The sequence below is a fragment of the Triturus cristatus genome, chromosome 1_2 (assembly GCF_964204655.1).
Source record: "Triturus cristatus chromosome 1_2, aTriCri1.1, whole genome shotgun sequence".
NCBI classification, from domain to species: domain Eukaryota; kingdom Metazoa; phylum Chordata; class Amphibia; order Caudata; family Salamandridae; genus Triturus; species Triturus cristatus.
The window spans coordinates 1,012,876,940-1,012,896,552 of record NC_140580.1 but is presented as its reverse complement, the minus strand read 5'-3'; the positions used below and the strand labels follow the sequence as shown (position 1 = coordinate 1,012,896,552).

At 46.4% G+C, this 19,613-nt stretch overlaps 1 protein-coding gene across 1 annotated transcript in view; it reads left to right on the top strand.

The window, feature by feature from the left end:
* The window catches only part of WHRN (whirlin), an 822,559-nt gene that overhangs the window by 746,502 nt on the left and 56,444 nt on the right, over positions 1 to 19,613 (top strand). The window contains exon 9 of the mRNA XM_085611878.1: positions 14,795 to 14,866. Within this exon, the coding sequence (XP_085468004.1) occupies positions 14,795 to 14,866 (72 nt within the window). The remainder of the gene's footprint in view (positions 1 to 14,794; positions 14,867 to 19,613) is intronic.

The following is a 19,613-nucleotide window of genomic DNA, read 5'->3' as shown; positions in this document are numbered from 1 at the left end:
TGTGATAAGTTGTCTCAGTTGTACGAATTTCACCTTCCAGCCTCTCCAGAGTGTGTCTAATGTCCTTCAGTACCCCAGGCTGTTTGGCGATGCAGTCGCCCCTTATCCCTACCTTAAACGCCTTCCAGAGTGTAGCATATGAGGACACTGACCCTTGATTTCGTGTAAAGTATTCTACCATCCCCCCTCCGTATCTCCTCACGGAAAGCGGTACCTAAAACCGCGTCTGAGGGCAAGCGCCACACAAAGGTGCAAAAGGACAGACTTGGGCAGTGATAATCGTAGTAGTACAGGTGCGTGATCAGAAAGTGTCTTTGGGGGGATGTTCAACTGAGGATGTCCAGGTTGCGACGGCATTAGAGATATGCCAAAAATCTAATCTAGATCATGCCATGTGGTGTGCTGAAATACAGGTACCCTCACAGGTGCCAGGGTGTGACTGTCTCCAAACGTCCACCAGGTTGTGTTCCAGGGTGATTGTCTGGAGCATAGCCATGGCTCGGGGATATAGGCTGTGTTAGGTGCCTGATCTATCAAGTGTGTTATCCAAGATAGCATTGAAATCACCCCCATATCAAGACGCTGTGACCAGATGCAGATATTTTGGACCAAGCTGAACCAAAAAACTTAAGATCATCTGTATTGGGCCCGTATACTGCCACCAGAGTGAGCCGTCTTCTTTCCAAATTGCCATGGATCACAACATATCTGTCCTCCCGATCAATGGAGTATGCCAGTGTAGACCAGCCTAACCCACTGCGCACCAGTATTGCCACGCCTCTAGAGTAGTTGGAGTGTGCAGCAGAAAAAACATCTCCCCATCTCCGGGCATGTAGTTTGGCTGTCTAGGTGCTACAAAGGTGTGTTTCCTGGAGGAAACAGATATCTATCTTGTGTCTAACTAAATAGGCTTGTGTTAAGCGTGTTTTCCTGTTGACATTTAGAACGCAGATTACAGGTTATGCAGGATCTTGATGTCATGTCAGGTAGGCAGTTGTAGATGTGTCACTTTGGACTCGCGCTGCTGCTCATGCCGATGTCATAATGTCAGTTCTGTTTGTGGAAAGTGGCTGCTCTGAATTTGTGAGGCACGGACATGTGTGCATGTGGCGGTAGACAGAACCAGGACCCCTTGATTTTGCGACCCAACCTGATCAGAGAAATGAAAACTAACCCGTCCCTCCACCTCCCAGTCCTTAGGGGACTAGATGTCGCCGGCATACTGCCCTGCCATGTGGGGCAGGGTGGCCAGGGGCTTACAAATCAGGTCCAGCATTAGGTAGATAAGAGATTGTTAACAATAAGCACCAGAGCAACACAGTTACGTTCAGAAAAGGACACCATTTGAGCAGGGTGGAAATCGGTGTAGTATAGAGATCAGTGCCAATAATCCATAGTAATTTATGAAGCAGGTCAACATCAGGCGTGGACCATCTCGTTCAAAGGTCTCTCATAAGGCTCGGCCTCGCCGTCCCTTGCCTGGATCTGGCCAGCAGCCCCAAAGTCTGGCAGGCCTGCCGGTCTCGTCCACCCCGCCCGACACAGGCACGGTTTGTAGGGTCACAGGACAGCGCAGTGCAGCAGCGTTCAAGGGCAGGCGCGAGGCCCGGAGTGTGGGGTACTGCTATACCCTTGTCCGCCTGTCCCGTACCACTCCAGCCCATTAGGAGGGCCACACTAAAATGTATGCTCTTCACCCTCAGAGGAAAGCGACTCAAAACAATGTCTCCGTTCCCTAGTCCGAAGAATACACGTCTACGTTTTCCAGTTCTTCCTCACAGAAGAGGCCCTTGGGCAGCGCTAACACTGGGCCCGTGGTTCTTCTCTGTAGGAGACCTAGCGCGGCACACATATTGTTTTTAGGTCTTGCCTGACCCAGCGCATGCACTGGTCTGGCGAGACTTATTGAGAGGGCTCCAAAAAGTGCTACCAGGCCAGCCTAGAGCTACAGTGCATGTGCACGGGCGCGCGCGACGCGCTTTACCGCGATCTCTTTCACTTTCGCGGCCGCACATAGCATAGCCAATAGGTCTCGCTTTTGGGACCTTATAAGTATTTAGTTATGCAACTGTTGCATGGCTAAACACTTATAAGGTCCCAAAGGCGAGACCTATTGGCTATGCCAATGCTTGTTCAAGCTCTTCCTCAGACGGGTGCCAGTGGAACAATGGTTTCTAGACCTTGCTGTGAGAGGGATTCAATCAGTTTCTGCTCTTTCCCTCAGAGGGATGTTAAACAATGTCTCTTCAGCAGAGGTCGAAGTGGGCACGGGGGAACTGCATTCCCAAGCTTTATTAATTTGATGAAACAGTTCCCATACTTTTTTTTAAATTAAAAAACAACCATTCCTGAATGGTTGGGCTGCCACAGATGGAAGCAAAAACAACAATTGATGGACAGAATGCAGAACAATGTCATACATTCACCCCAGTACAGAGATCTGGGCCTAAATCCATCGTTTTTTTGCTCACCATGCCATTCCAGTTTGAACCCAGCCATATGCAAATCAGTCTTGACCCTGTGCCTCATGGGCACAGTCCAGCCCGAACTGCCAAGCCAGGTCATGCCATGCCATGACATGCCATGCCATGCCAAGCCATGGAAAGCAGGGAAGAAGGGTATCTCCTACTGTGAGGTGAGAGAAGGGAGACGCAGCTAAAGAAGAAAAGGCTTCCTCCAGGGGCCCTGAAAGAAATGTAAATATGCCATATTTTAAATCCGAAAATCTGAAGGCTGCTTGGGAGCGAGCATAAGCTTTGATTGACACAATCCACAAGCTGTCCTTTTATTGGCAACCTGTAAAAAATAGTTTTCACTCGGTAAAGTCAACTTACTTTTAAAAACATAACGTTTGAAAACACTGTAAAAATGTAACCGCAATCCTTATGCGACAGCCTAGTTGTACAGTGTGCAAGCTAGTTTGTGAATGTAATGACTTAAGTAATCAGAGGGCTCTCCAGCCATGTCATGGACCGTTTTGCACTATAAATTACACATCAATATGTCCCCCATGCATGAACCAGGATTCAAATCAGTGACTTTGGTTGCACCTACAGACCACTGAGGTGATCGCACTAACCAGCTTTACTATCCTACCAGAGAAAAGGTTTTCCCACAAATAAGTGGACTTACAGGACGTGGTGATGAGAAGCTGCGGCAACATCCAACTGCTCAGTGAGACACGCAAATAATACTCGATTTGGACATAAAATGAGATACGACGGAAAGGCTGAAGAGAGGAGCAGTCAACTTGATCAGTGATCGGGCTTCACCACTGTGCAAACTTGATCTGGGCTGCAACGAAGGACACGAACCACGCTTTAGGAGGACAACGTTGATTTTTAAACTTTGGTTTTTAATTCCCGGGACTGCGAGGACCAGGGCGCCTTGCGAACAGCTTACCTGCCGCACCTGGTTCCTCTTCCCAACTCCTCCTCCGCCTAACATTTAGAGCCTCGCGGCCCCCGCTTCGCGGCGGCCGCTCGTAGGCTTCACCACTGTGCAAACTTGATCTGGGCTGCAACGGAGGACACGAACCACACTTCAGGAGGACAACGTTGATTTTTAAACTTTGATTTTTAATTCCCGGGACTGCGAGGACCAGGGCGCCTTGCGAACAGCTTACCTGCCGCACCTGGTTCCTCTTCCCGACTCCTCCTCCGCCTAACATTTAGAGCCTTGCGGCCCCCGCTTCGCGGGAGCCGCTCGTAGGCTTCACCACTGTGCAAACTTGATCTGGGCTGCAACGGAGGACACGAACCACGCTTCAGGAGGACAACGTTGATTTTTAAACTTTGTTTTTTAATTCCCGGGACTGCGAGGACCAGGGCGCCTTGCGAACAGCTTACCTGCCGCACCTGGTTCCTTTTCCCGACTCCTCCTCCGCCTAACATTTAGAGCCTCGCGGCCCCCGCTTCGTGGGTGCCGCTCGTAGGCTTCACCACTGTGCAAACTTGATCTGGGCTGCAACGGAGGACACGAACCACGCTTCAGGAGGACAACGTTGATTTTTAAACTTTGGTTTTTAATTCCTGGGACTGCGAGGACCAGGGCGCCTTGCGAACAGCTTACCTGCCGCACCTGGTTCCTCTTCCTGACTCCTCCTTCTCCTTATTTTAGCCACACTTACTTTCGCGTCAGCGGGACGCGTGCGGGGCGAAGTCCGGAGCGAAGCCCGGGCAAAGGGCGGGCCCTCTTAGGCCCTCAGAGGCCGAGTGAGGCTGGGCTGGGCCCATTCCCTTGCGTTCCTTTGTATGTTGTATTGATTTGTTTGCTAGTACTGTTGCTATGGCCCAGAGTCTGGCTAATGCTACTTTAGAAAAGCCGGGGGGGTTGCCAAATGGCACTCTCGACAGCTATTTCACAAGGGTTTCCACCGATCTAGATAGGGAGGTAACACTAGAAGAGCGTAGGGCGGAGCGCCGTCGCTCGGTCGAATGCCTGAAAAACTGGGCTTCAAAAGATCTCACTCCTTACGCCCTCCCTCTCAGTGGAGTAAGTCCCAGTGGTATCGATGACCTTATGTCTTTTGAGAGTGTCCCTCTTCTGCTACGTGATTCTATACCCACACCTACCCTTTTCATCGAACAGTCTTGCAGTCATACTCCCCTCCCTAGTCCTAGTGCCCTAATTGTCAATTTAACTAATCCAACTACCAGCAGGGGAAAATCTGTTCGACATAAGACGATTAAATCAATCCCGCCGAAGGTACATGGCCCCCCTCCAGGTAAAAGAAGACGCAAAGGGGGCGAACACCAAAAACCCAAGATTGGCCACAAAGACTTTGGCAGGTCTTCTAAGCCGACCATTAGAATAGACCAGGCGCCAGTAGCTGTATTAGCTAACCCCCCTAAATCTATCCATATTGACAAGGAAGCAAGTAACATTGTACCCATTGCCATTTCTGCCAACTCCCCATTGAAAACAGCACTCTCCACCCTTTTACCAGATAGCATGGAACAATTAATTTGGTCTTTCATCTCTCCAATCATCGAGGGGCTAAAGAGGGTGGAGAAACGTCTTGAGGTTATTGAGTCTGTTATTAGCAGCAAGGATGTCGCAACTAGGGTTATTGTGAGTACGGCGGTGTCCCCCCCAAATCTGGCTGTACAACCAAATGGCTCAGACCCTAACGTTACATCAGTATCTCCCAATCTAGCAAAATTCCACCAACAAAGGCCACCTCCCCCAGTGTTGGTAAATAAATCAACTGTAATTCCTGCAAACGATCCTATGAGAGGAACAGATAATGTATCTGCAGGAAAAATGCGGGAGGGGGGGAAGTACTGGATATACAAGGGCTCCAATGAACAAAGGTCCAATAGTTGAACTCCCCCCTGAAGCTGTGCCCTATGTGGTTGTTTTGACGGGGGTCCCCACATTGACAGATAACAAAAGGGAAGGGTTTGCCCAATTAAAAAACAAAATCATGCACTGGTTTAGTACATATAGACCAATCCCAAATAACATCAATGGTGAAATAGTGCATGTTCGGCGACTCCCATGGTTGGGTGGCAGAAGTAAAGATCTCGAGGGTGATGTAGTCGTGGTCAATTTCAGAGATCCACGTGTGGTCAACCACATATTAAACTGGCCTTTGTGCAATGGAATGAACTCCATCATACCTCGTGCTTTGACATACTTCTATCCCAGATCACTTGTGTTCCCTACAACTCATGTCAGCGGCCAAGCACCCATTTACCCAAACTATTCAGTACCTTATAATATGGGGCACCCTGCACAAGCACAATACTTAGCACCTCTTCCTGACCCCTTTGTGTGGAATATTGTTCCTCCTAGATTCAATACAAGCACTAGTAGGAGAATGGACCATCTAAGACCTTTCACACCTTTGGAGACTGTAAGTAGGTTCGATGTGCTCACAGATATGGAAGGGTGCGATTGAAGATTACAGCTGTTGTGGGGCTCGCGGGCTCGCCCGACCGGGGGTGTTACCCGCGTGATTCCGCAACGTAATGTATCTTCTAGCAATCAAATAGTTTGGCCTGCTCTCCTTACTGATCGTGATCCCATCATTATCTATGATAATACTTGTAGGGAGGATGTCTTGATGGTTGGTGTGACTCCTGTTGCAGACGAAAAAGGTTCAACTACAACCTCTAATGTGCCATCGCTTTTGTCTGTCTCAGGCAGGAACGATCTTAACAAAGGCGGGGTTGGGGCTGGAAGTTTAATGTCATGGAACATAGCGGGCTTGCGTCACAAACAGGAGTCGCAAGAGTGGGTTGACTTTGTCAATGGTTTTGATATCTGTCTATTTCAAGAGACATGGGTGTGTGAACCCATGTTCCTTTAGGGCTTTTTGAACTATTTTGTCCCAGCCACTAAGGGTAAAAAGGGCCGACCTATGGGAGGTCTGACGATCTGGGTCCGGCAAAACCTGTGTCTAAATATTAGAGTTATCGAGACAGGGAGCAGGGATATCCAACTTATAAACCTAGATTTGGGACCACAAGGGTGCCTTAACCTATACAATGTATACGTTAGGGGCAACAAGGGTGGGAAGTCAGAAGTTTTAGCTTCCTTGGTGGCTCTCTTAGAGACCCATTCCCTGGTTAGCAATATTATAATTGCTGGTGACTTTAACCGTACATTCGAACAACTAGATACAGGTGATAACTGTATAGGGACAGAAGAGGATAGGCATTGGGGTGTCCCTCCACTTGATCTTGAACCAATAAAACGATGGTCCGACGATATCATTTGCCTAAATGCTATCTGTCTAGAGAGAGGCCTCCGTGCGTTGAATGGGAGAACCAAGAGTGATAGGATGGGGGCTTGCACCTTTGATAATAATCGGAACAGGAGCAGAACAGACTATGTTATGTGTAACTTGGAAATATGGAACCAGGTTAATGACATGGAGGTTATACACAGGTTGGAAAGTGATCACGATCCTCTGTGTATTTGCCACAGATGGTGGACCTTGCCTAGCGGGAATGTTCGAACAGAGTGGGAAGGTCTCCCTCTACCAGTTTCTTCCAATAACACACGTCGGTTAAAATGGCCCCGTGTATTGGCCAACCAAGATTCTATGGCTAGTATAAATATGGAGGTGGATAGAGCTATTGAGGCCTTGGAGCAGGTTGCCACTGCTACCCAGGGGTCGCAGGAAGGGACAATAACTCATGATTCACTCTTTTTAACTATCAAGTCACACTTCCAGAAGGTAGGTAGGATTAATAACAGCAGGGCCCCTAAGAAGACTGCGAAGTGGTATAATGCACAGTGCAGGACGGCAAGGTTGACCCTGGGCAGTGCTATTAAGTCTAGGGATTTGGTGGTAATTCGTGGCGCTAGAAGTAATTATAAAGATTGTATAGTCGCAGCTAAAAAGGAGTGGGACGAGAGGCACTGGAGCGAGTTGTTGGAAGCCTGAGGCTCCAAGGACTCCAGGCTTTTTTGGAGCATTGTCAGATGGGGGAGCGGTGGTGTGCCCGATTGCCCTGATAACAATGTTCAGGAGGAGGAGTGGGTTAAATATTTTAAGCCCCAATATGCTGAACCTAATCCTGGCAGGGAGATGGAAGGGTTTAAGGCTGTCTACCCGAATGAGCCTTTTTTTAGCCTCAAAGAGGTTTTGTTGGCTCTAAGTGTTGTATCGTCGGGTAGAGCCCCTGGGATGGATGGGGTTCCGGCAGATCTCTTTACTTATGATAAGGAAAGATGGGGTAGATACATCCTTCTCCTAGCTAACGCAGTTGCTCAAGGAGCACCGGTACCGATGAGTTGCAGGGGTGCAATCATCATTCCCATATTTAAGAAGGGCGATAGGGGGTCGCCTGGGAACTATCGGCCTATTAGTTTGATAGCGACCATTCAAAAGGTTGTGGGGAGGATGGTTGTAAATAGACTCATGAATTGGGTAGATGAGCACAATGCATTATCGCCCTATCAAGCAGGGTTCCGGAGGGCTACTAGTACGATGGACCAGGTGTTCCGATTCACTCTGGTTCAGTGGCGGACTGTGGCGCTGGGTGGCGGCAGCTTGTACGCTGCTTTTGTAGACTTGCGGGCTGCCTTTGACCTGGTGCCTAGGTCCAAGTTGTGGTCTGAAATAAGAAGCCTGGGTCTGCCTGACGACCTGTTGACTATGGTTATGCGGTTACACGAGGCAAATTTCGCTAGGATACAGTGGGGTACGCAGGGCGAGACTACTGATGATTTTCCGGTAGAACGGGGCGTGCGACAGGGATGTGCGATGGCGCCCCTGCTCTTTTCTTTGTTTATTAATGGGGTAGTGGCCAGAATGTTAGCTGAGAATGTGGACGCACCCTCGTTGGCGGGCATCAAGATACCGATCTTGATGTTCGCCGACGATACGTTGATCATGTCCAAGACTCCTAGTGGCCTGCAAAGTGCTCTCTGTATTTTTGACGATTTTTGTAGGAATTATGGTCTGGAAGTTAACGTGGCAAAGACCAAACTCATGTTTTTTAACCCGCACCGTAGTGTCAGACCCAGGCTGTATTTGAGTGAACGCCCCCTGGATGTAGTCAGAGCCTTTACTTATCTGGGCATTTACATAACTGACGATTCAAGATGGGCTCAGCATATTGAACTGGCAGCCTTAAAGCATAGGCAAGTGTCTGGAATCCTTGGGCTTGAGCACAGGAAATCACAGTCGAAACCTATTGCACCAGTTCTGAAGGTGTACGAAGCAAAAACTCTGGGATCTGCACTGTATGGTGCAGAATTGTGGGGATTTGGCCACCTTAATTCGATGCAGATGTCTGAGAATAAGTTTCTCAGGTCATTAACTGGTCTCCCTAAAAGTACACCCCTGATCCCACTCAGATATGATTTGGGAAGGAAGGCAGTAGGGGATTTGGCAAGGCTACGCCCGATCTTGTATTGGAGGCGGCTTTGGACTACACCAGTACTTAAGCATTATGCTGAGGGCTTTGCGGCTGTGATTAAGGCCGACGTTTTTCATAAAATCAAATGGCTGACCAAACTTAGAGCATTGCTATGTATGCTTGGGTTGAAGATGCTATGGGACACTCCACAAGAAGCCGCCTTCCCAAGCAAGCAAACAATTAAGGAGCTGTATTGGGCCTATGTGTTCGAGCAGGCATGGAGAAAATCTGACGCAGGCTCTATGTCTGGTCGTTTCTTGGAGGTTAAGTCCCTCCCTATATTAGAACTATTTTGGGATATTATAACTAACCCAAGGGATAGGAAACTTTTCTTTCAACTGAGGATAGGTGCCCTCCCCTTAAGGTCTTTAACCGGGAGGTGGAGGTGGTCCACTAATATTACCTGTCCTGCCTGTGGAACTACTAAAGAGTCCATTGGGCACTTCTTGTTTTCCTGCAAGGCCTACACAGCCCCTCGGCGTATTTGGCTAGCACCGGCTTGTAGAAATTTAAGCGTTCCCAATGGTTCTGTAGCTATGAGAATTATCTCCACTAGCTCCTGCCTCCAATTGACTGTCGCAACTGCCAAATTCCTGGGGTGGGCATGGTCCATTAGGCAGAGAACAATTGCCTAGGAATTAATCGTCCAGATGAATGTAATATTGGCACTGTGTTAATTTATTGTATTTATACTTACTTTTCTAAATTGATGGTTCGTATATTTATGTCGTATGATTTTAATAATTATTGTGTGTATTGCTTTTATGAGAAATTCTCGAATAAAGCTTTTTGACTTGACTTGACTTGTAAGTTACTTTGAGTTGTCATTTATATTCAGTTACCTGTAAGTCAAAGTCCAGCAAAATAGTTGCAGAATCTTTTGTTCTTTTTTAGCCATGTCTGACCCCCCCCACACTCTTTGTACTCATGATCTCAGCTCCCATACTTTCCTTAAGCACTTCCACCATTGATCTCTAGAGCCAAGACCATGCACAGCGCGTGTGTTCCCTCAAGTCTGAGCTGGGCACCTTTACCAAGTGAAGCTCATTAAAGGGGGGAGTAGGGGGTAGAATTCTTTACTTGGATGACAAAATAAAAAACTTTTGTGAGATCTCTCCTCATGCCGTTCGGTCATGTCATTTGAGGTCTGCATCCCGTCCCCCTCTCCAAAGAGCCAACAGAAAATAGATGGTGCCCACTGAACTGTGGGCATAGGAATGACATCTCCCCACGTAAAGCACTCAGTTTGCACTATACAAAAATGCAAAAATAAATGATAGTGCATGTAATGCTTCTTCCTACCATCCCCCCACTCCAGACACAATTGGTACCTGCTTAGAGCAGGTGGTAAACACTAAGCCTGGATGTAGTTTGCGTAGTTCCACTAAGTGGAACTCCGCAAAGTGCAAAAAAACTCCGCCACATTACGCGGAGCTCTGTGAGCAGCGGAGTGTGTTAGATAAATGTCAGTTAGCGGTGATTTTTAGTGCCAGGTGCTTGTCCGCACTGTGCAATCATTGTGAACGGCACCATGTACAGCACAAGCAGGCCTTGATTCCTTTCTGCCGCTTGAGTAGATTTTTACTAGAGCTGCAGCTTTCTCACCGCAAAACGGACGGTTTCACAACGTGAGCGGTCATCATGAGCATATGCGACCACTTGCAATGAGAAATTTGACCGCCTGCATTGAGAAATCTTGCAGGGAGGTTGATTTTCCATGCTCGCCAACTTGATGTTGACAATCATGAACGAGGAAAAATCTCGCAGGGAGGTGGATTTTCCTCGCTTGCGCTCACCAACTTGACATTGACAAACGCGAGCGAGGAAAAAAACTCTGCTCTGCAACGCGAAGCGGAGTTTTACAGAACCTAGCGAGCTCCACGTAATGCAGAGTGCGGAAAACTCTACAAACTTCGCAAGTGGAGCAGAGTTCACCGCCCAGGCTTAGTAAACACGACTGTAAGTCCCAAGAAAAAGTGACTATAAGACAGAGATCTGCCTAGTAAAACGAGGTTGATGCAGTTATTCTCCATTCTGCGAGGATTCTAGTAAGTGCCCAGTACTGATGGGATGTTAACGTATGTAACTGGTGCTTATGGTGGGTGTGTTAACAACATCTCACCAGTACTGTGCAGCCGTAAAACGCTTCTTTTGTGTGCAGCGCATGAATGGGTTTCCCAAAAGCAGCAGGTAATTTCTTTTTACTTTTGTAGGGAAATGAATCTTCCCTCACCCTCGCCAGATCCCACACATACAAATAGTTCTGACGATGCGTAACAGCTAGAGTCATTGATGTATGCGACAGGTTGTATTGCACACTGAAATATTGAGTCTTAATACGAGTTCGAAAAGAAAATTGATATGTTGCTGAAACTTTGTGTGCACACTGTGATGTGCCTGCTTCATTTGCAGAAGGTGTCATCTATGATTGATTTATGTGTGAATCCCTGACAGGGGACTTCGAGCAAGATATTTCATTTGCAGTGTAAATATCAATTTTGCAGCTTCAACAACACCTTGTGTGCAGTAATCTTCTGCTTTCTGTAGAAGAAATGTCAACTCCCACATGGAAGATCTGTCCAAGATTTGGGGTGCGGATGGCGTTTTAGATTTTTGAAAAGCAAGCAAAGCACATTGGTAATCCTGTTCACAAAAAGCATTGACATCTCTTCACAGGGCTCTGAGCCATTTTAAGAATGATAGATAAAGCATTGATCTTGGTCCATCGGGCATCAGCTGGTATCAATATCTCTGCACCCCACAAACACTTCCCTCAAATGCACTTTTCAATGTGTTTGATCTCTACTCCCATTTTCCCTCCCCCATTCCTCTGTACCATAAGCTCACTACGCTACTCCCTACTTCTCTCTACTGCCCTCTCATATCTCTGCATCACAGGGACATGTATGTAAACCTTACAGTGAATTGAGGCAAGAAGGCGCATCTGCTGAACTACATGCTTAGATAGCTCTTTCTTGCTGACGCGTCCACTTCTTATACTACAGGAATATGGGGCTTTAGGTGTCCTGCTATAACATTATCATAGCAAAAATATCAGCCAGCACGATATGGACACGGTGAGCCTCCGTCGTTAATATCTTCAAGGTACGTAGATGTGGACTTAGGAATAACACATCTATGCTTCCTCTATATGCTCTCACCAGTTTCATATTTTGGTCTTCAGTATTTTGTCCACAATATTCTTGTACCATGATATGTATAGCCTCGATATTTAGTAGTACAGTCACTTTCAAGGTATTTGGATGTGCAGTTAAGAATGTATTGTGATGATATAGAAACGTTCAAGGTATGTAAATGTGCTTTAGTAATGTACCGTGATATATAAACTTTCAAGGGATGTAGATGTGCAGTTAAGTATGTATTGTGATGATATATAAACTTCCATGGTATGTAAATTTGCTATTAATAATGTACTGTGATGCTATATAAACTTTCAAGGTACGTAGATGTGCAGTTAAGTATGTATTGTGATGATATATAAACATTCATGGTATGTAAATTTGCTATTAGTAATGTACTGTGACCATATATACACTTCCATGGTATAAAGATGTGATAGGATAGCAGATCTATGCTTCACAATGTATACTTACAACAAGATGTTTTGGGTCTTGCTATTTTTGCTGTGATGTTCTTATAGGACAACATGTCTGGACATGATATTCTACAAAGGCAGCATTAGATAACTTGGTCTGTCTCAGGGTCTACAACGTATACGAAGGTTGAAAGGTCACTATAGGTACTATCTTTTTTGGAGTCTTGTTGGTATGTGCATTGCTCATAGCATTTCAACATGAATTACTGTACAAAATAATGCGAAGCGAAAGCTAATAACAGTAAAGGAGGAGGTCCATCCATCCATTGGTGAGGGGGAACAAGGAAAGGGTAGGGATGTGTTATAGATGTCTTATAACATACTGTGACAAGCTTGAATAACAATGATCACCCTAGGTGATACTGGTATTCCACTCTAAAGTGATGTTTTTGGCTCAAAGGGTGCCTCCAGGCAATAAAGTGTGGTTTGAAAGTTATTTTTTAAGGCTCAGGCGGAGTAAAGTCGCATCATATATAGAGAAGTGTTGAACAGTGTAGGAACGTGCATACAAAGACAATATTGCTTCTTGGAATACAGCTGTAATCTGGACCCATGCAAGAAGGCAACCGTCAAGAGCTATGCCAAGGTTGAAGACTTTTCAGATAGGTCCAGCGGAGCCGCGTTTACATGCTCGATGGTCCACTGACGACAGTAGCCCAGCACTTCAGGCCCACAACATCATTCCTTCAGTCTGAATTCATTTCTTACAAATTCAGTTCTATGTCTTTGGTCACCTCCTTACCTGTGAGTCAGCCAGAGACAGAACCTTAGCTCTTCGTGGACGACGGATACCACACTACACGTCCACCATAGTAGGGAAGTGAAGGAAAGACATGCGCCTGTGTCTCATCAGCTACAACAGGGCAGAGGTCAAATATTAGGCCATGTCTTCTGACAGATTGCTGATTGGTGTTTACAAAAGTGAGGTATGTGAAAGGAAAGGCTGTAAGATGTACTTTTTTTTAAAAAAATACACAACAAACTGTAAATACCTGTAAATTAAATGTACATATTCAGCAGTTAGGAAAGCAAAAATGAAGCACATTTGTTTTGTAGTTCTGAAGTGGAATGGATACAATTTTTTAATAGGATCAAAACAAATCAAGACATTTTACTCTGTGATGTACAAATAAATTGTCACTGAAATCCATTTCCACACATTATCATTTATATGCATTATAGTTTTATCAGTAAAACTGTATGTTTGTGTTAACTGTGTGAGCCATGTCAATGGAAAATGTTCTGCCTGTAAATTACATTGTCCGACCACATAGTGCTTTAGTTACATTAAAAAATCGCCTTCCTCTCGAAAGTTTGTCATTGAGAAAACTGGGTCATGGTTCTAAAATGTTTTGGGAGCACTAGTCTAGATAATATATCTCCAAAGTCTAACATAATGAGTAGCAAGGAAGAGAAAGGCTTAGTGTGATGAGTCTCCTCCAGGCGTTTTGGGTACAAAACTGCTGGAAATATTAGAAAAAGACAGACACCTCAGTGCTGCCTTTTTGCTATCCGAGGGGTGTTGATGGCCTTGGTGTCGGCACACTGATGTGAATCCAGTGCCTCTTGTTACACAGTCTTGTGTGCAGCACCACCATCTCTCCAGGAAAAAAAGATGCTGGTATTAGGAGCATGGGGTGTTAAAGCGGGACCTCACAGCCTTGCTATAAGCTCTCGGTCCATATTTCTGACTTGTCTACCTTTCGAGTTTCCTTCGCTTCTGTTGTGCCCCATGTCTGTACCTGCTTTGTGATCCCATCCTCAACACACACAGATGAAGTATGTCTCCTCAATTCCATCATGTCTCCTTTTAGCATTACATTCCACACCACTGTTCAGCCGCCTGCCGCTTCCAGGTCTTAGATTGCCTCTTGTGCTGTCGGAAGAATGATGTCTCTTTGCTGACTAGCAGTCTAATGTGTGATCTGCTGGGTTCTTATTTGAACCACAGTGCACAGTCGATCAGTAGGCCATTGTAAGAGCCACCTGGGAAGCTATAAATCTTGTTGCCTCAGGCCTCTTCTTCTAAATTGCATTGTTACGGCTCTGTTTTCATTTCATTCTACTCTGCCATGTACTCTGTGTCAGAAACTTACGAATAAATGCTTGATCCGCAGACACTAGTGCATTGTGTCATGTCCTTTCCTGGTCACACAGAGATGTCACAGATCTCCATAGACCTCAGCAGACCATATGTAGCCTAATGTTAGACCTTAGGGATATCTTTGGAATACATCACCACAGCTAGTCTGTCTCTCACTGGCTCTGTTGTGCCTCATATGTATTTTTTCACTTGCAGAATAATGTCGACCCAGAGGAGAATGGGGAACCCATACAGTCTAGCGTTAACCCATTGCCCGATATCTCGCTGGTGAGTTTGTCTCCAAACATTACTCCCAAATGCCCCTTCACAATGCTGACTAAAATGGATTCACAATGGCCAATGGTCTGAAGGTTTGGATTATGGGGTCTGTAAAAGCATGAAGATGCACAAAGAGATTAGGGCTCTGGGATGTGTGAGTTAGACATCTGTATTATGTAGGTTCCAATACTGGAATGTAAAGTTAGTTTTCTGTACACTAGACGGTTCTGATTCTGACTGTAGGGCTTCTAATCCAATCAGTAGGGTCAGGATTCGGATCTTTGGAGATTCTGAGCTGTAGGGTTCTGATTGTGGGGAATAGAATTTATTGTTTTTATTCTGGGCTTTGAAAGATGGGTTTTTAGTTCGTGAGAATTAGGAATCTTGATTCTGGGGTTTAGGATTATCTATTTGGGGATCTAGAATCACAGATTATGGGGTGAAGCTCACGTGTTGCACAATTGGATTTTCTCTGTACCCATCAGGTTTCTGGATTATGAGATTATGGTCCTGGGTTGTTGGGTTAAGATCCTGGGAGTGGGATGCATAGATTTTTTCTTTGTGGTATGATGATTCTGGGGAACTTTGATTATATTTCGGGCTATTGGGTTATATTTTTGGGCTGTTAAAGATTTTATCTGGGTTATGGGTTAGGCTTACAGGGTGTTTGCTGGGGGAGTCTGAACGGGAAGGGATGTGCATTGGTGTCATACTTTTTGGCTGTAATTTGATTTCTTAATTCTGGGTTATGGGCTTGGGCTGTAAGCTAAGATAGATTCTGTGCTGTGGTTGTTACGATTCTGAGAAGAAGAAATTAGGGCTAGCAATATGTTCTTTCAGCACTTTGGGTTATATGCAAAGGCCGCAGGTTATAAACAAACTAGGATTTTGGGCTCCATGTTATGCCTCTCAGCTGTTGGTTAGATTGAGGGTCTTTGTTTTAATTTTGGGATGTGCACGTTACACTTCTGTATTGTAATGGGTAGTGAAGTGTGACGGAGACCAGTATAGGTAAGTATATATGGATTTATGTGCAGTATCACAGACAAGCAGGATAGTTCTTCAAAGGCATTCCATATGGAGCCCCTTAATTAGTTCATGTCTTTCTTCTGCCCTCTTTGTTTGGCGTGCTCTTCCACAACCAGCTAGTTGTCACCCTCGTGGAAATAAAGAAGGAAAACGGAGGTCTTAGATAACTGGCTAAACATTATGCTGGGATACCGATACTGACACCTTGGAGAAGCACAAACTGTGAGTCTCAACGGCCAAACTGAGCCTTTCCTGACTTGGTTATATGGCCACCATTGCGTTCCGACCATGCGATAGCACTCGCGTGTACAGAACAAGTCGTTCATCCGTGTTCTCCCCACCTTCCATGATAAACTGTATCCGTTACACGTGGGAAGCTCCCTGGTGCACCCCGCCCTACCAGTTCTATCCCGACCAAGTACCCACATGCCACTACCCACCAAACCACACTGTGTTCACCCCTTTGAGTCACATGACTGAGGCGGCTACTCTAGATTAGAGCCCCAGCTACCTCGTCCATATCGCCTTTCCCTGGAGTATGGTGCACGCCGTACTCTCCTCCCAGTGGGTTCTCAAGCTCTTTCAAGAGCACTGCTATTCCTTGGTTGGTGATCGCCGGAACAACCCACACCGGTGTCCACACCTCCTCCGACGAGTAGGTCCCGCTGTCGTCCTTTGGATCAACCTTCCTCCCACCAGTATCCTGTAGCTGTCCTCCATCCTCCATGCTCGTAAGTCGCTCTCCTTCCTCCAGTGCCGCTTACTCCACCACTCCTTCGCTGTACACACCTAACTCCGTCTCAGCCCTCCTATTAATGGCCTCGGTGAACTCAAGGGGTGTGTTCTGGCTGATGACTAGAACCCTAGCCTTTGATCTCGTTGTGCCCCCGGGGTCTACGCCCGAGGCAATTGCTCCTGCTTCCCCAACCTTCTGGCCACAGGACACCCCATCCAGGAATGGCTGATTATGTCATGAGGATATAGCAGACCGGGATAGGCAATCAGCATTGCCCCGAAGTCTCCCAGGATGATGAAGTGTCTGGAACAAGAATAGTTGGAGGGCTAAGAACAAAGTACTCAGGAGTTGTTGTCTTTATTTTGGGCAAGCCAGACCAGAGGTGCATGATCAGTGAGCAGTACAAAGGGACGTCCACTGAGCCACCAAACCGGGTCTGGTGGCTCAGTGGAATAATGCGTCTACTACAGGGGCCTGTGTTCGGCCTCATGGTCACAGGTTCAAATCCCGGCGGGTCCACTCAGCCTTTCATCCATCTGAGGTCGATAAAATGAGTACCATTGAGTTGGGTAACAACAAACATCTGTTATTCAGCGCCAAGATACCCGTAGTGGTGAACGTGCGCTTTACAAGTACACATGTTATGTTATGTTATGTCTATCAAATAGTAATGCATGGCTTTCATAGCCCGATTGATGGCTAGGCACTCTCTCTCTATAGTAGTGTAATGTGTTTCCCATGGCAAGAACTTTCTACTCACGCACGCAACTAGTTGAAGATGAACAGTCTGGTCTGGTTACGACAAGATGGCCTTGAACCCTCTGTCAGAGGTGTCCAGCTGTAGGACAAACTTTTGATTAAAATCAGGGGAAATCAGGACAGGGTCCCCATACAAAGTGTCCTTTAACCACTCGTAGCTCTGCTGTTGGGTGGGAGACCATTCAATAATCCGATTCTGTCGGTTCTTTACCCAACAACAAGTTAGTTAAGGGGGAGCCATTGCGGAAAAACAGGGCATAAACCAGTGGTAGTACCCTACTAGTCCACGAAATTACCTGATGCCTTTCTTATACACAGGACGGGGTAGGTCTCTGATTGCCTTCACCCTGTCCACCTGGGGGCTAATCTTTCCTTCCTGAACATGGTATCCTAAGTATCTGATGGAATTGGTACCCAAGGTACACTTATCCGGATTTGCGTGGGGCCGGCTTTTCATAGGGTCATGTGAACTGCTTCAAGATGGATATGCTGTTCCCAGGAAAGACTGTAGATGACTATTTCATCCAAATAGGCTGCCGCATAATGGTGATGGGTACGCAATAGTACGTCCTTTAGTCATTAAAAGGTAGCTGGGGCCCCTTGCAGCCCAAAATGTAAATCCCTGAAATGGTATAGAGCAGACGGTGTGGAAAAGGCTGTTTTATCTCCGGTATTAGGGGGTCAATGGGATTTGCCAATACCCTTTTGTGAGGTCGAGAGTGGTGAGGATAGGCCGACATACCCAGATTCTCTATCAGTTCATCTACCCTGGGCATTGAGTAAATATCGAACTTCGATTGGCTATTTCATTGGCGGAAGTCAATACAAAACCTAATAGTTCCATTAGGTTTTGGGACAAGAACCACCGGTGAGCATGTGGCACTGTTGGATGGCTCGATAATCCCTTCTTTCAGCATATTGGTGACCTCGGCTTCCACCGCCCTGCGGCTGGCTTCGGGAATCCGATAGGGTCTCAACTGGACCACCCGGTTGCATTTAGTGATCATGTTGTGCTGTACCATTGTGGTCTAGCCTGGCTTTCATGAAAACACATCCCTGTATCTACCCACGAGGGCCTGGAGTTGTTCCTTCTGTGAGGTAGCTAGGCTGGGACCTAACTGTACCATCTCCTCCCGCAGGGATGATTCCTCCAGACTAGAGGAAATCTCCAGCTGTTGTGAGTCTGTCACAAGCAGAGCTGGTTGGGCAGCCCTATCCGGAACGCTGTCTTCCTCCCATTTCTTAAGGAGGTTGAAGCGGTATATCTGCCCTTTTGCTGGACAGTGGGCTACCGCCAGTCTATAGGTCACAGGAGTGACCTGGGAGATCACTACATATGGTCCCTGCCACTTTGCCAATACCTTATTATCTGATGAGGGTAATAACACCAGCACTTTCTCCCCCACCTGTAGTTTTCTGACCTTGCTATTGTGATCGTACCCTGTCTTTTGTTTCTCCTGGTCTTTCACCATGTTTTGTCTGACATCTTCCCACAATGTGTGAACCTTATCTTTCAGTTTGGTTGCATATTCCAGTAGCCCCAATCCCTCGTCTTCTTCCCACCTCTCTTCTGCCATGTCCAACAGGGTTCTGGGCTATCTACCGAAGACTAGTTCAAAGGGGCTGTACCATGTGATGGATTGGGCATGTGTGCCTATAGCGAATAGTACCAGAGGTAGCTCTCTCCCCCAATCACTCCCTGTGTCGGATACCAGTTTCTTTAAGAGGGCTTTAATAGTGTAATTGTGTCACTCCACCAGCCCGATCGTCTGTGGGTAGGACACAGACGTCCGCATCTGCTTAATCCCTATTATCGTGCAGACCTGTGACATTAGCTTGGACATAAACAGCGTCACTTGGTCAGTGAGAAGTTCTTACAAACAACCCACCCTCGTGAACAGATCAGTAGTAGCCTGGTCCACTGAGGCTGTCGTCATGCTAGATAAGAATATAGCTTCAGGATATATTGTGGTGTTGTCCATCAAAATGAATATATATATTAATATCCTTGGACTGAAGATACTAATAGACCAACTAAGTCCATGCCGTCCCTCGAAAAGGGAATATCGATGATGGGCAAGGGTCTTAAATGGGCTTTTGTCGTATGGGGAGGATCTACCACTTGAAATCTGTCACAGGCAGCACAGAACCGGTGAATGTCTGTGAACACCCTGGGCAAATAAAACCTTCTCAGGAGATATTCGTCCTTTTTTTTCCCCCTCCCGTAGTGTC